The sequence below is a fragment of the Callithrix jacchus genome, chromosome 1, assembly GCF_049354715.1.
Source record: "Callithrix jacchus isolate 240 chromosome 1, calJac240_pri, whole genome shotgun sequence".
NCBI classification, from domain to species: Eukaryota; Metazoa; Chordata; class Mammalia; order Primates; family Cebidae; genus Callithrix; species Callithrix jacchus.
This window is the reverse complement of record NC_133502.1, coordinates 209,225,420-209,237,999: the sequence shown is the minus strand read 5'-3', so window position 1 is coordinate 209,237,999 and position 12,580 is coordinate 209,225,420. Positions and strand designations below refer to the sequence as shown.

General features: G+C 52.7%; 1 protein-coding gene and 1 pseudogene across 4 annotated transcripts in view; both read left to right on the top strand.

Annotated features, from left to right (window-relative positions):
- TMEM184B (transmembrane protein 184B) overlaps window positions 1–12,580 on the top strand; it is a 55,886-nt gene that overhangs the window by 24,689 nt on the left and 18,617 nt on the right. For all 4 annotated transcript variants that reach the window (XM_002743771.7, XM_008979089.5, XM_035272602.3 and 1 more), the window contains exons 2-3: window positions 4,957–5,206; window positions 6,668–6,833. In XM_002743771.7, coding sequence (XP_002743817.1) covers window positions 5,015–5,206; window positions 6,668–6,833 — 358 coding nt within the window. In that variant the 5' untranslated portion in view covers window positions 4,957–5,014. The remainder of the gene's footprint in view (window positions 1–4,956; window positions 5,207–6,667; window positions 6,834–12,580) is intronic.
- LOC144578144 (superoxide dismutase [Cu-Zn] pseudogene) lies at window positions 9,945–10,675 on the top strand (annotated as a pseudogene).

Below are 12,580 nucleotides of genomic sequence, written 5' to 3'. Positions count from 1 at the left end.
TCAAGACCAGCTTGAGTAACATGGCGAAACCCCATTCCTACAAAAAAAAATAGAAAAATTTGCCGGGCATGGTGGCTCACGCGTGTAGTCCCAGCTACTTGGGAGGCTGAGGTGGGAGGATGGCTTGATTCCAGGAGGCAGAGGTTGCAGTGAGCTGAGATCACACCACTGCACTCCAGCCTGGGCGACAGAGCGAAATCCTGTCTCAAAAAAAAAAAAAATTTTGCTGAGCAGTGGTGGCACATGTGTGTGGTCCCAACGACTTGGGAGGCTGAGGTGGGAGGATGACTTGGGTCCAGGGAGGTCGAGGCCACAGTGAGCTGTGATCATGCCATTGCACTCCAGCCTGAGCAACAGCAAAATTCTGTCTCAAAAAAAAAGATAATGGGGTCCTGCCAGAGCAGCTGGAATTCGGAGCCTCATTCATTTGCATAGACTGCATTGGAAGAGGGGAGACATGGGTGGAGCCCTTCCCCATGCCTTACCCCACCGGAGTAAAGAAGCTGCATCAGATGGCATTGCCACTCCTTCCCCAGGGTCCACAGGCTGTGCCAGGGGAATGTCCTGCTTGCTCATGGGACCTGGGCAGGCAGCTTCCCGGTAGATGCCTGTTCAGAGTGTGAAAGGGTCAAATCCCAGTCCATACCCTGTCCCCAGACTCATCACACAGTGTGAACAGTTAGCAGAGTCTGACCTTGTGGCAGCTGGCTTGGGAGTATGTTTGACAGCCTCTGTGTCCTGCCTTGGGTCCAGAGAGCAAGGCAAGTTCTGGGCCTTCCAGCAGCTGCCTGCACCTGCTCTCTTGGGTGTTGGGGACCATGCACCTATGAGCTAGAATATTGCTTTAAGGATTTGGGGGAATTATGAAAACCCCTGAATTGTTGTCACCCTGGGTGGCGGTAAAACCAAGTTCTGCATCATTTTCCTTATCTCTAAGGTGGTGATAATGTTTGGAGAAATGCTTTGTAAACATTTACTCTGGCCAGGGCTGCCCAAGAGTAAAATACATTGTTTATGAATGGGCCTCGTGCAGAAATGTGGCCAGCTTGGGTCGGGCTGCAGAAACACTCCCAGCCATGGTGGCTTCTCCTCCGCCATGGGAGACCTGCCTCCCCTCCTGCTGCAGGAGTCTGGAGGCTGTGGGAAGATGGGCATGACTATGTCTTGTTAGGAGGCTCTGGAGCAGGAAGGGTGACTCAGCTAGGTCCCCCCACTTTGTAGGAGGTAGGGAGACAATGTGTTTATAGGACATGGCTTTGAGTTCTGGCTCTGATTTCGGGGTAAGTCACTCACATCTCTGGGTGTGTTTCCTCTTGTGAAATAAATGACCTACATGAAAAGTGTGAAGGGGCCCTGAATGCCGAGCGGGCATGTGCATGTGAGTGAGCAAAGCCGCAGGAAGAAGCTGCCCTGCAGCCTTCACTCAGATCCCAGCCCTGGCTCGGGCCTGTTCTTGGGGAGTGCCCCCTGCAATGGAGTTCAAGTGAGGGGCTTTTCAACACTGCGTTTAGTCATGAACAGAACATCCCCCTGTACCTTGCTTGGAAGGTGAAGCTTTTTTTTTTTTGAGATGGAGTTTCGCTCTTGTTGCCCAGACTGGAGTGTAATGGCACGATCTCTGCTCACCACCTCTGTCTCCTGGGTTCAAGTGATTCTCCTGCCTCAGCCTCCCAAGTAGCTGGGATTACAGGCATGAGCCACCATGCCTGGCTAATTTTGTATTTTTAGTAGAGATGGGGTTTCTCCATGTTGGCCAAGCTGGTTTCAAGCTCCCAACCTCAGGTGATCTGCCCACCTTGGCCTCCCAAAGTGCTGAGATTACAGATGTGAGCCACCACGCCCGCCCGGGAAGGTGAAGATTTAGGAGTATTTGTACTTCTTCTGGTACCCCCACAATTCCCCATTTAATTTGGGATGATGTAATAACCTACCCTGGGCTAGCATCACTGACACCATCTTAGCTGTAAACTCCAACCTTGTGTCCCCCTCCCTACCACAGCCCCTCTGAGTGCATAACTGGGTCACACTGCACTTAGAAGTGTTGAAGGGCACTGTTCCTAACACTTGTAGCCATTGGAACCGCATCGTGCTTGGCATACCACCACCTCCCACCAGCTTTTGTAAGGAAAAGATTTCCCTTTGATCCTGAACACCCCCCCTTCTTGGTGACACCTGTGCTGGCAGCCCCTTCCTCTAACCTGCTTTTCTGCTTCTGTAAAATTCTGCTTCAGCTAGGCTCCCCCTCCCCTACCTAAATCAAGGTAGAAAAGATAATCAAGCCCCTTCCTTGGGGCCGAGAGAATTTTGAGCGCTAGCCGTCTCTCGGTCGCTGGCTAATTAGAAAAGGACTCTTAATTTGGAACTCATTGGGTGGCACATTCCTTCTAACTTGCTCGTTACAACAATGGTAGACAAAGATGATGATTTACAACCCAAGTCTTTTTCACGAAATATTTCTGGCACTGGTTTTCAGTTTTGCAGCCGTCCTTACAGGAGCTATTCTTGGCTTGTCACTGTGTCTCTTTTTCGAAGCTTGCCACTGGTCTTTATATAGACACTGTCTCCATTTCTGAATTTCTTTATATAGACACCTTCTCTGTTTCTGAGTTTTAATCTGGATTTGTGTCTCAATTGGTGTGTTAAGAGATCATGTATGTGTGGGAAAATAGAAATGTAAAGGGCTCTCCTAGGGTGCACACTTACAGCTAAGATCCGAAATGGTGTTGGAGATGCTGTGGCCACTGGTGAGGAGCCGGGGCACGGGCAGGCAGTGCAGGTAGACAGCGGGCGCAGAATCCTCTGCATCACAGGGCCAGGCTTACAGGCCACTGCACCCCGCAAGGCCAGTGAAACCTCCATCAGTGTCAGGATATTCTGATTTAAGTACCAGCTGGCAGGCTTGGAAGGGACCATGAGACCATCTAGGTTGACCTCTGGGTTCAGACCAAGATGGTTGGGGGTTGGGGTTTGCTCATTTTCTGAGCTCAGTGTTGGGCCAGGGAACCCACACGGCTGGTTGGCAGGGGGAGCTGGTGCTTGTGCTCCAGCCAGGCTCTTTCCACAGTGCCCACACACCGTGCTTTGCGTCTTTTGAAATTGTGGCATCACAGGTTATTGACAGAGTTGGTGATTTGGGTGGGGGTGTTTGCTGGACGGCATTGACCAGCCTGTCAGCAGGTGGCTGGATTGAAAGGGATGCCCCATCAGGGCTGTGGGTAGAGGGTACGGCCAGGCTCCTGCCTTAGTCTTGAGCCACTGTGACTTAAAACTAAATCAGCTGCCTCCTTTCTCACAGTTCTGGAGGCCGGAAGACAAAGATCAAGGTGCTGGCAGATGCAGCGTGGAGAGGACTTACTGTTTGGTTCGTAGACAGAGCCTTCTCCTTGTGTCCTCATGTGGTGGAAGGGGCTCGGCAGTTACCTGAGGTTCCTTTTATGAGGGCACGAATCTCATTCATGACAGTTCCACCACTATTCTTTGTTTCACTGTGAGGCACCTCAAATTCTTTGGAAACAAGCCATAAAAATCAGTAAATAGGCCAGGTATGGTGGCCCACGCCTATAATCCCAGCATTTTGAGAGGATGAGGCAGGAGGATTACTTGAGGCCAGGAGTTCAAGACCAGGCAACATAGGGAGACCCCATCTCTACAAAAAATTAGAAAATTAGCTAGGCGTGGTGGCATATGCCTGTAATCCCAGCTTCTCAGGTGGCTATGGCAGGAGGATTACTTGAATCTGGGAGGCAGAAGCTGCAGTGAGCCGAGATTGCACCACTGCACTCCAGCCTGGGTGACAGAGTGAGACCCTGCCTCAAAATAACAGCAACAATAATAATAAAGTTAAATATTATAAGTGGGCTGCGGGGTGCTAGGGTCTTGCCTCAAAGAGTAAGAAGGAGCATGAACCGTGAGTAGTGTGACCTGTGCATTGCAACGAGAAGGACACGGAATGGCTAGACGTCTTTGACCACTGGAGGTGTGCAGGTGGCTCACAGGAGGGGTGGCACATGGGCTGGGTTAAAAGATGAGAGTTTAGAGGTGCACAGACTGGGGAGGAGCCACAGTCTCCAAAACGGCACAGCTGGATGGTGGGGAGTGGGTCAGTCATTAGGGAAAGGGGGAGACATGGCGAAGAACGCACACAAGCCCTCAGAGGAGACCTCAGCAGTCAGGTGGTTTTACTGGTTCAGGGGTACAAAGATGTTCAGGCCCAGCACAAAGTTCCCAAATGTCTGTTGCGTGCCCATAGTTCTCAGTGCTGCCTGTCCAGTCCTGAATAGAGCCGCTGTCCCCAGGGAGCCAGCCTTCTAGGTGGGGTTGGGGGAACAGTTAATCAATATGTGAGTGAATCGAGTCAGGTGGTGTTGATGTAATGAGCACTCTGGAGGAAAAGAAAGTGAAGCTCGGCCTGGGAGAGGCTGACATGTTTGCATGGGGTCAAGGTAGAGACTGAAGGAATGGAGGGAGGGAGCTGTGTGGCTGGGCAGAGAGCCGGTGCAAAGGCCCTGTGGCAGGAGTGGGCTTAGTATGTTCAAGGAACAGCAAAGAGGCCAGTGTGGCTGCAGCTGAGGATGGAAGTGGAAACTGTAGGAGCTGAGATCATAGAGGCCAGGAGGGCTGTCGAGTCCTTCGGGCTGTTGTAAGGGCTGTGGTTTTTGCTCCAGGGGAGCTGGGAGCTATTGGAGAGTTTTGAGTAGGGGTGGCCAGGTCTGGCTAAGCCTTGGAAGGATCACAAGACTGCTGAGTAGGGTCTGATCATCAGAGGCAAGGGCAGAAGCAGAGAAACTGGTCAAGGGCCTGTTGCATCAATCCAAGAGGGAGGCCAGCTGGGGCAGGGTGATGGTTGGGGTCAGTTGAGACATGGTCAAGAGGTAGGTAGAGAGACCTGGAAGGTTCTTTCCAACGCTGCCACTTACCCACTGGGAGGAGACTCACATTGCAATTTCTTCCCTCTAGGCTAGCTTGTCGCTTACTGTAAGGGTCTCCCTCAGGGGCCCTCCTGCTGCCGGGCATCATGACAGTGAGGGGGGCTGTGCTGGCCCCGGATCCAGTGTCACCCACGACCGCAGCAGCCTCTCCCAGCGTCTCCGTGATCCCTGAGGGCAGCCCCACCGCCATGGAGCAGCCTGTATTCCTGATGACAACTGCCGCTCAGGCCATCTCCGGCTTCTTCGTGTGGACGGCCCTGCTCATCACATGCCACCAGGTACCAGGTCTGGTAGGGGGTTTCTAGAAGGATCCTGAGAGGTTCCTAGCCCAGCAGAGTATGAGTTAGGCTAGGCCAGGCTGTGCTGCAGTAGGAGATAAGCCCTGTGTTCTCAGAGGCTTCCCTCTATAGAAGTCGACTTCTTGTCCACATCCCAGGGCCCACGGCAGTGCAGGTTTTGATGTGTGGCTCCAGCTTCAAGGCTCGGCCCTCTGACACCTGGCAGCAGGGAGTGTGTGAAGGCCCTCTGGATATTTAACCACCTCAATCCAGAGGTGACACTCATCACTCTGTTCACCTTCCATTGGCTGGAATTAGTCTCAGGTCCAGCCTAAGCTGCAGAGAGCCTAGAACTGCAGGAGGACAGGGACAGGGACCCCTTTGCAGATGAGAAAATGGAGAGTCAGAGGGGGAGGAGGAGAGGAACTAGCTTGGTCACTTGGAAATTGGTGGCAGACTGGGATGGAACTCGAGTCTCCCATCTGCCTGTACTCATGACCCCAGAGGAGGCTACTATTGGCTGGGACGGGTCTTGGTGACCTGCAGGGGTTGGAAGGTGGAGTGGAGAGGGGCAGGGCGAGTCTGCCTGGGTTTCCCAGTCAGCCCCTTGCCAGCTGCCCTATGTCCCTGTCCCATTTAGAACCCATTTGTGTCCAAGGCTTTTGGCTCATAGCAGATAGAGAATATTTTGTTCTTTTCCTCCCTAGCCCACGGCTCGGCTGGGCCAAGTGTGATTTCATGAGAGCTGGGACAAGACACCCAGGGGCTGCCAGGACTGAGGACCGTGGTAGAGCAGTTCTTGGCATTTGTGTGTAGCTTTACTTTTTCCCTCTGCTTCCTAAAAGTAGCATGTCATTCTCCTAACTTCCTGGTTAGGCAGGCAGTGCCGTCTCTGTTTACCAGACGGGAGGATGAGGCACAGCCTGAGGACATCCCTGCAGCCACTCAGCCAGGAAGCGTGTCCACGTGCCATAGAGTGAGGGCCCCATCTGTCTTGCCATAAGTTAAGGGACAGAGCAGGCCTGCAACCCAGGTGTCTTAGCTCCATACTGCCATAGTCACAGCCGGATCGAGGCAGAGAGAAAGGGTACACACTGATGGCCCAGAGCTGCCTGTGGGTGAGGTCCCCTCGGGAGCTTGTGGAAACTGGATTTCCATCCTTGTCCTTGGCCCTCCTGTGGTCTGGGGTGTGAGCTCACCACCACCTGCACCCGCGAGGCCGCCCCACAGGCACCGCTGCATGCGCGCCACGAGCCTTGTGCATGCCTGCTGGTCTGAGTCTCACAGTGGCCTTGGGAGGCAAGTCTTGTCATCCACATTTTGGAGAGCAGGGCTCTGAGTCCAGGGGTTGGTCACGTGCATCAGGTCACAGATGAGTTGGTGGCAGAGCTGGAAGCTCACCCACCCTCCGATCCCTGCGGACAGGAGGGTCCCCAGCTGACCCCGCGCCTCTGCCCCCAGATCTACATGCACCTGCGCTGCTACAGCTGCCCCAACGAGCAGCGCTACATTGTGCGCATCCTCTTCATCGTGCCCATCTACGCCTTTGACTCCTGGCTCAGCCTCCTCTTCTTCACCAACGACCAGTACTACGTGTACTTCGGCACCGTCCGAGACTGCTACGAGGGTGAGGATGGGCAAGGGGCGGGGGGGCCGTCTGGGGGCCGGGGGCCGGGAAGCTTCTCTCCCCACATTCCTCCCTGAGGGGCCTCACAATGATTATCTTGACACACCCTTCGCTTCTTTACCCACTGCAGCGTTTCTGTCCCAAACTGACAGCTAACAGCACATGCAGCCACAGTCTCACCTCGCAGGTATCTGGAAGCAGGGGCCCTCCATTTGGGTCACATTTCTCAATGCCAGCATATCGGGCGGGGTGGGGGCAGCAAGCAAGTGGTCCGTTTGTAGAGACCTCAGGTACATTTGGGTAGGGACTCATCCAGGGATCCCAGCAAGTCAGTGGCAGGGCTGAGCCTCTGTCTCCATGGGTTTTAGTTCCGAGGGCTTTGTTCCACGAGTGGGTTCCCTGCTGTGCCACCCAAGAAGAGGACTTGATTCCTTTTGGGGACTTGGTTCTGGGTGTGGAGTGGAAACTTGATCCGCTCCCGTCCTGAGCTCCAACCACAGGCCTGGAGCGGGGTTGCCAAGATGAGAAGTCAGCCTCACCCCTGCTGCCCTGTGGGTGTCTGTGGCCGCAAAGAGTCACCACAAGGAGATCAGGATGCTGCTGTCACAGGAGCTGGCCTCTGACCTGTCTTGGGCAGGTCCCAGGCATTCCTCCTCTGTCAGAGGCCAGCGATGCCAAGGTCTGCCCTGGACAGGCCAGCAGGAATGGAGAGGAGGAGTTCCTCAATTCAAGACCCCTGTGTTGGGCCAGGCGCAGTGGCTCACACCTGTAATCCCAGCACTTCGGGAGGCTGAGGCTGGTGGATCACCGGAGGTCAGGAGTTTGAGACTAACCTGACCAATGTGGAGAAACCTGTCTCTACTAAAAATACAAAAATCAGCGGGCTGTGGTGGTGCATGCCTGTAATCCCAGCTACTCAGGAAGCTGAGGCAGGAGAATCGCTTGAACCTGGGAGGCAGAGGCTGCAGTGAGCTGAGATTGCTCCATTGCATTCCAGCCTGGACAACAAACTCTGTCTCAAAAAAAAAACAAAAAAAAAGACCCGTGCATTGACACCCACCCTCTTCTCAGAGCGTGAGGCTTCTTGTTTCCTACCCACACCTGCGCTGCTGGTTTTAGATAAAGTGACCAGATGTGGTTTTCCTCATCTCAGGCTGAGCAGCTCTGGCCACACCCAGAAGTTATCTATTTCCATGACCTGGGAGGGTGCTGCTCCAGGCCTGCGCTCTGTGGATATTGGGGTGCAACAGGCTCATCCCCTAGGCAGCTGGAGTCTTTCTTCCTGCCTACGTTGAACCTTGTGTATCCCTTAGAACTCACAGGGCACAGGAAATGCCTTTAGGTTTGGCCAGAAAATGAAGGCACCAAACAGGAACACGCTGCACCCCAGCCTTTCGTATTTCCACCTGCCCACCCCGAACTGTGGCCACATCAGGCAGGTGCTTCCCAGCCTCAAGGGCTTGACGTGTCCCCAGTCTTGGAAGCTCTTCTCCTGCTCTGTGTGGGGCCCTTCCTTTCTATATGTCTGTTCCCCACCACTCTCACTCCCAGCACCCATCCAGGTCCTTGGCCCCACCACAGTTTGATGTTACCTTGCTTTTCATTCCATCGCTTTTTGTTCCATCTTCCTGAGCACACTTAGCTCTGCTAGAGCCGGATGGGGCTCAGCCCACGCCCAGACAGAGCCGGCTCATAGAAGATGCCTGCTCCCTCCCTTTTGGATGAATAAGGGACTCGATTAAACCCCTGCCCCGTGCCTTGAATTCCTCTGTGTGGGGCCTCGGTAACTTCCCATGCTCTCTCCTCACAGGCTGCTATTTTGTCCTGTCCTTCCAAGTGACAGTACTACGGCCAGATGGGGACCTGCTCAGGGCTTAACTGGGGCTTCGTATCTGATGTTCTGGAAGCAGCCAAGTCTCCAGGGAAATCTCTGGGTCCCTGGGGCACAGTAAAGGCTGGAATTGGCAAAGGGTGGGGCTGCCATTCAGCAGCCAGCCTTGCGTGGGTGCTCAGGGCAGCCTCTGCCCACCTGTTCCTTCAGAAGCACAAAGCTGTTCCCTGCCAAGGCAGGCCCCTACTGTGTGGTCGGGGGATAAATGTGGGCTGCCTTCTTGGCGGGACCCCAAAGACAGGTGCATGGCAGAAGGTGGGGCACACAGCCAGGGGAGCCTCTGCTTCACCCTCACTCTGTGCCCCAGAGGCAGCAGCAGATGGCTGGCGGGCACCCCCTAATCCAGAAGCCTCTTTGTTGAGGCCCTGCCTGTTCTGACCTGCCTCCCAGCCCAGGGAGAGGTCCTCCAGGAATTCGGCCACCCTGTGAAGTACATCTCCTAGCAACTTCATTATCCCTTCAGCCTGGCCTCTCCCAGGGAGTTCACAAACAGCACAGCAGCTGTGGTGAAGTTCAGGCTGCCCTGAGTTCACCAGCTTTTAGCGGCAGAGGCAGCGGGGCCTGGTCCTCACTGTGTCCCTGCACCGCTGCTCTGGGTCTCAGCCCCTCTCTTGCAGCTGCCTCTGCAGAGTCAGTGGTGAGGCAGTCCCTTAAAATTCAGAGTGTCCCTGCATGTGTTCCCCCTCCCACCCTTCCTTCTCAGTGCCCAGGAGGGGCCAGGATGGGGAGTGGAAGTCACCTGGGCTGGAGACCTCTGCAGATCCAGCCAGCCCCTCCTCAGGGCCCACTCAGAGCTAGCCACTGCAGTCATTTGCTTTTTTTCTTTGTTAACAAAATTTTGCTTACTACGTTTATTAAAGTAATTAGGCATAGGGTTGAAACACAACACTGCCCCGACTCCTCACTCCGAAGTTCACTGTACTTTGAATTTTCAGCTATTTTCTTCCTAGAATGACTTAAAAATATGCTTATACTTTTTTTGTGTGTGTGGCTTTTCAGTTTTATGTAACGTTACATGGTGACTTCCTACTATGGAAAGGCTCTGTTTGTTTAAGAGACAGGTCTTGTTCTGTTGCCCAGGCTGCCATGCAGTGGCTCAATCATAGCTACTGCAGCCTTGAGTTCCTGGGCTCAACCACACCACCACGCCTGGCTAATTTTCTCATTTTTAAGTTTTTTATAGAGATGGGATCTTGCTATGTTGCCCAAGCTGGTCTCAAACTCCTGGCCTCAAGCAGTCCTCCCACCTCAGCCTCTCAAAGTGCTGGGAATACAGGCATGAGACAGGCATACAGGCATAAAAAAAAAAAACAAACCTCCCTGGCAGTCACTGGAACCCGGATCCAGGCGTGGCCTCGAGAGTGATGGTGATGAAGGTGTGTGTGTTGAAGGGCGATGGCCTGGTGCAGTGCACCATCAATTTCGAGCAGAAGGGAAGCAATGGACCAGTTAAGGTGTGGGGAAGCATTACAGGATTGGCTGAAAGCCTGAATGGATTCCACGTTCATCAGTTTGGAGATAATACACAAGGCTGTACCAGTGCAGGTCCTCACTTTAATCCTCTATCCATAAACATGGTGGGCCAGAGGATGAGGCATGTTGGAGACCTGGGCAATGTGACTGTGGTAAAGATGGTGTGGCCAATGTGTCAGTTGAAGACTCTGTGATCTCACTCTCGGGAGACCATTCCATCATTGTCCGCACGTTGGTGGTCCCTGAAAAAGCAGATGACTTGGGCAAAGGTGGAAATGAGAGTACAAAGACAGGAAATGCTGGAAGTCGTTTGGCTTGTGGTGTCATTGGGATCGCCCAATAAACATTGCCCATCTGACACAGAAGATTTTGATTTAGGTATCTGTGCCCTGGCCCCACACACAGGCAGCACGTACCACACACACTTCTCTTTCCCTCATTTTTTCATTGTGACTATCACAATTTTTTCACACACTTTTTTCTGCATTCAGTGTTTGCATTATTACTATTATTATTTTTTGAAACAGGATTTTGCTCTCGTTGCCCAGGCTGGAGTGCAGTGGCGTGATCTCAGCTCCCTGCAACCTCCGCCTCTCGGTTCAAGTGATTCTCTGGCCTCAGCCTCCCGAGTAGCTGGGGACTACAGGTGCATGCCACCAGGCCTGGCTAAATTTTTGTATTGTTAGTGGAGACGGGGTTTCACTGTGTTAGCCAGGATGGTCTCGATCTCCTGACCTCGTGATCCTCCTGCCTCAGCCTCCCAAAATGCCAGGATTACAGGCGTGAGCCACCAGGCCTGGCCCAGTGTTTGTATTATTATGTTTGTATACCTTGTTCAATGCTGGGGCTTAATAGTGTTCCAAGATGTTTTTTGGGGGGTGGGGTCTCTGTTGCTGAGGCAGGAGTGCAGTGACACATGATCACAGCGCAGCCTCGACCTCCCAGGCTCAAGTGACCCTCCTGCCTCAGCCTCCTAAGTAGCCACCATGCCCTGCTCATTTAAAAAAAAATTTTTCTGGAGAAGTCTCACTGTGTTGCCCAGGGTGGTCTTGAACCCCAGGCTCAAATGATCCTTTCACCTTGGCCTCACAAAGAGCTAGGATTATAGGCATGAGCCACCGTGCCCAACCCATTTCCTTTTTTTGTGTGACTTTTTTTTTTCTGCTGCAGTTACTACTAGTCTTTTCGTTTGCTCTGTTTTCTACATACCTATCATTAATTCTTTCCTAAATACTTCAATTGGATTAAAAAAAAAGACAAAAAGGCCAGGCCTGCTCTCAGTAAAGCTAGGTCAATCTGGGAATCTCTGGGCTCTACCTTTGTCCCCATGACGTTTCTCCTGGAGCCTTCTCCCTGTGCTGCAGTCGGGAATGCCTTGCTTTCCAGGCCTCCGCTGCTCAGCTGTTGCCCTGGCTCCTTCATTCACCGTCAGCCTGGAAGCTGCTTCTCCTGTGCTGAGTCACCTGTTCCGTGGAGGCTGTTTCCTCCTTGTTCATGGTTTGCTCTCTCTGCTTGGATGGAGCATGTCTTCTAGCAGCTTCCTGAGAAAGAGAGTGCATGGGAGGTTTATTTTATGGAATCTGAAAATATCTTTATTATATTCTGCTATTTGGTTGGTATTCAAGGGAAATAAGAGTCCTAACTTGGAAATCCTTCTCCCTTTGAGTTTGGAAGGTGTGTCTTCACTGTCTCGGATTCTGATGTAATCTCTGGAAAGTCTACTGTACTCAATCCCTAGTGCCTCTGTGTGTGTGTGATGTATATGTGTGTGATGTGTGACTGCTTGCTCTCCTTTTTTTTTTTGAGACAGTTTCACTCTTGTTGCCCAGGCTGGAGTGCAATGGCTCAATCTCTGCTCACTGCAACCTCCACCTCCCGGGTTCAAGCGATTCTTCTTCCTCAGCCTCCTGAGTAGCTGGGATTACAGGCACCCACCACCACACCCAGCTACCTTTTTGTATTTTTAGTAGAGATGGGGTTTCTCCATGTTTGTCAGGCTGGTCTCGAACTCCTGACCTTGGGTGATCCGCCCACCTCGGCCTCCCAAAGTGCTGGGATTACAGGCGTGAGCCACCACGCCCGGCCTTCTTCTTTTTTTTCCCCCTCTCCTCTTTGCATTTAGGATCTTGTCTTAATCCCTAGTGTCCTGAAATCTCACAGGAGGTGGGATAGTCACTGTGTGTGGCAGCCTGGCAGGCCCTTGCAGTGTGGATGCCCCTACCCAAAGGTTCTTGGAAGTCTTTCTGTATGTTCCTTTGAGCATTTCTTCCCCTCCACTCTCTTCCAATCTCCATTTCTGGAATTCCTGCTGGTAGGACTTGGTGCTTCTGGATTGAACCTCAAATTTTATTTATAATTTTCTGGTTCTTTTTTGGTTCTGTTT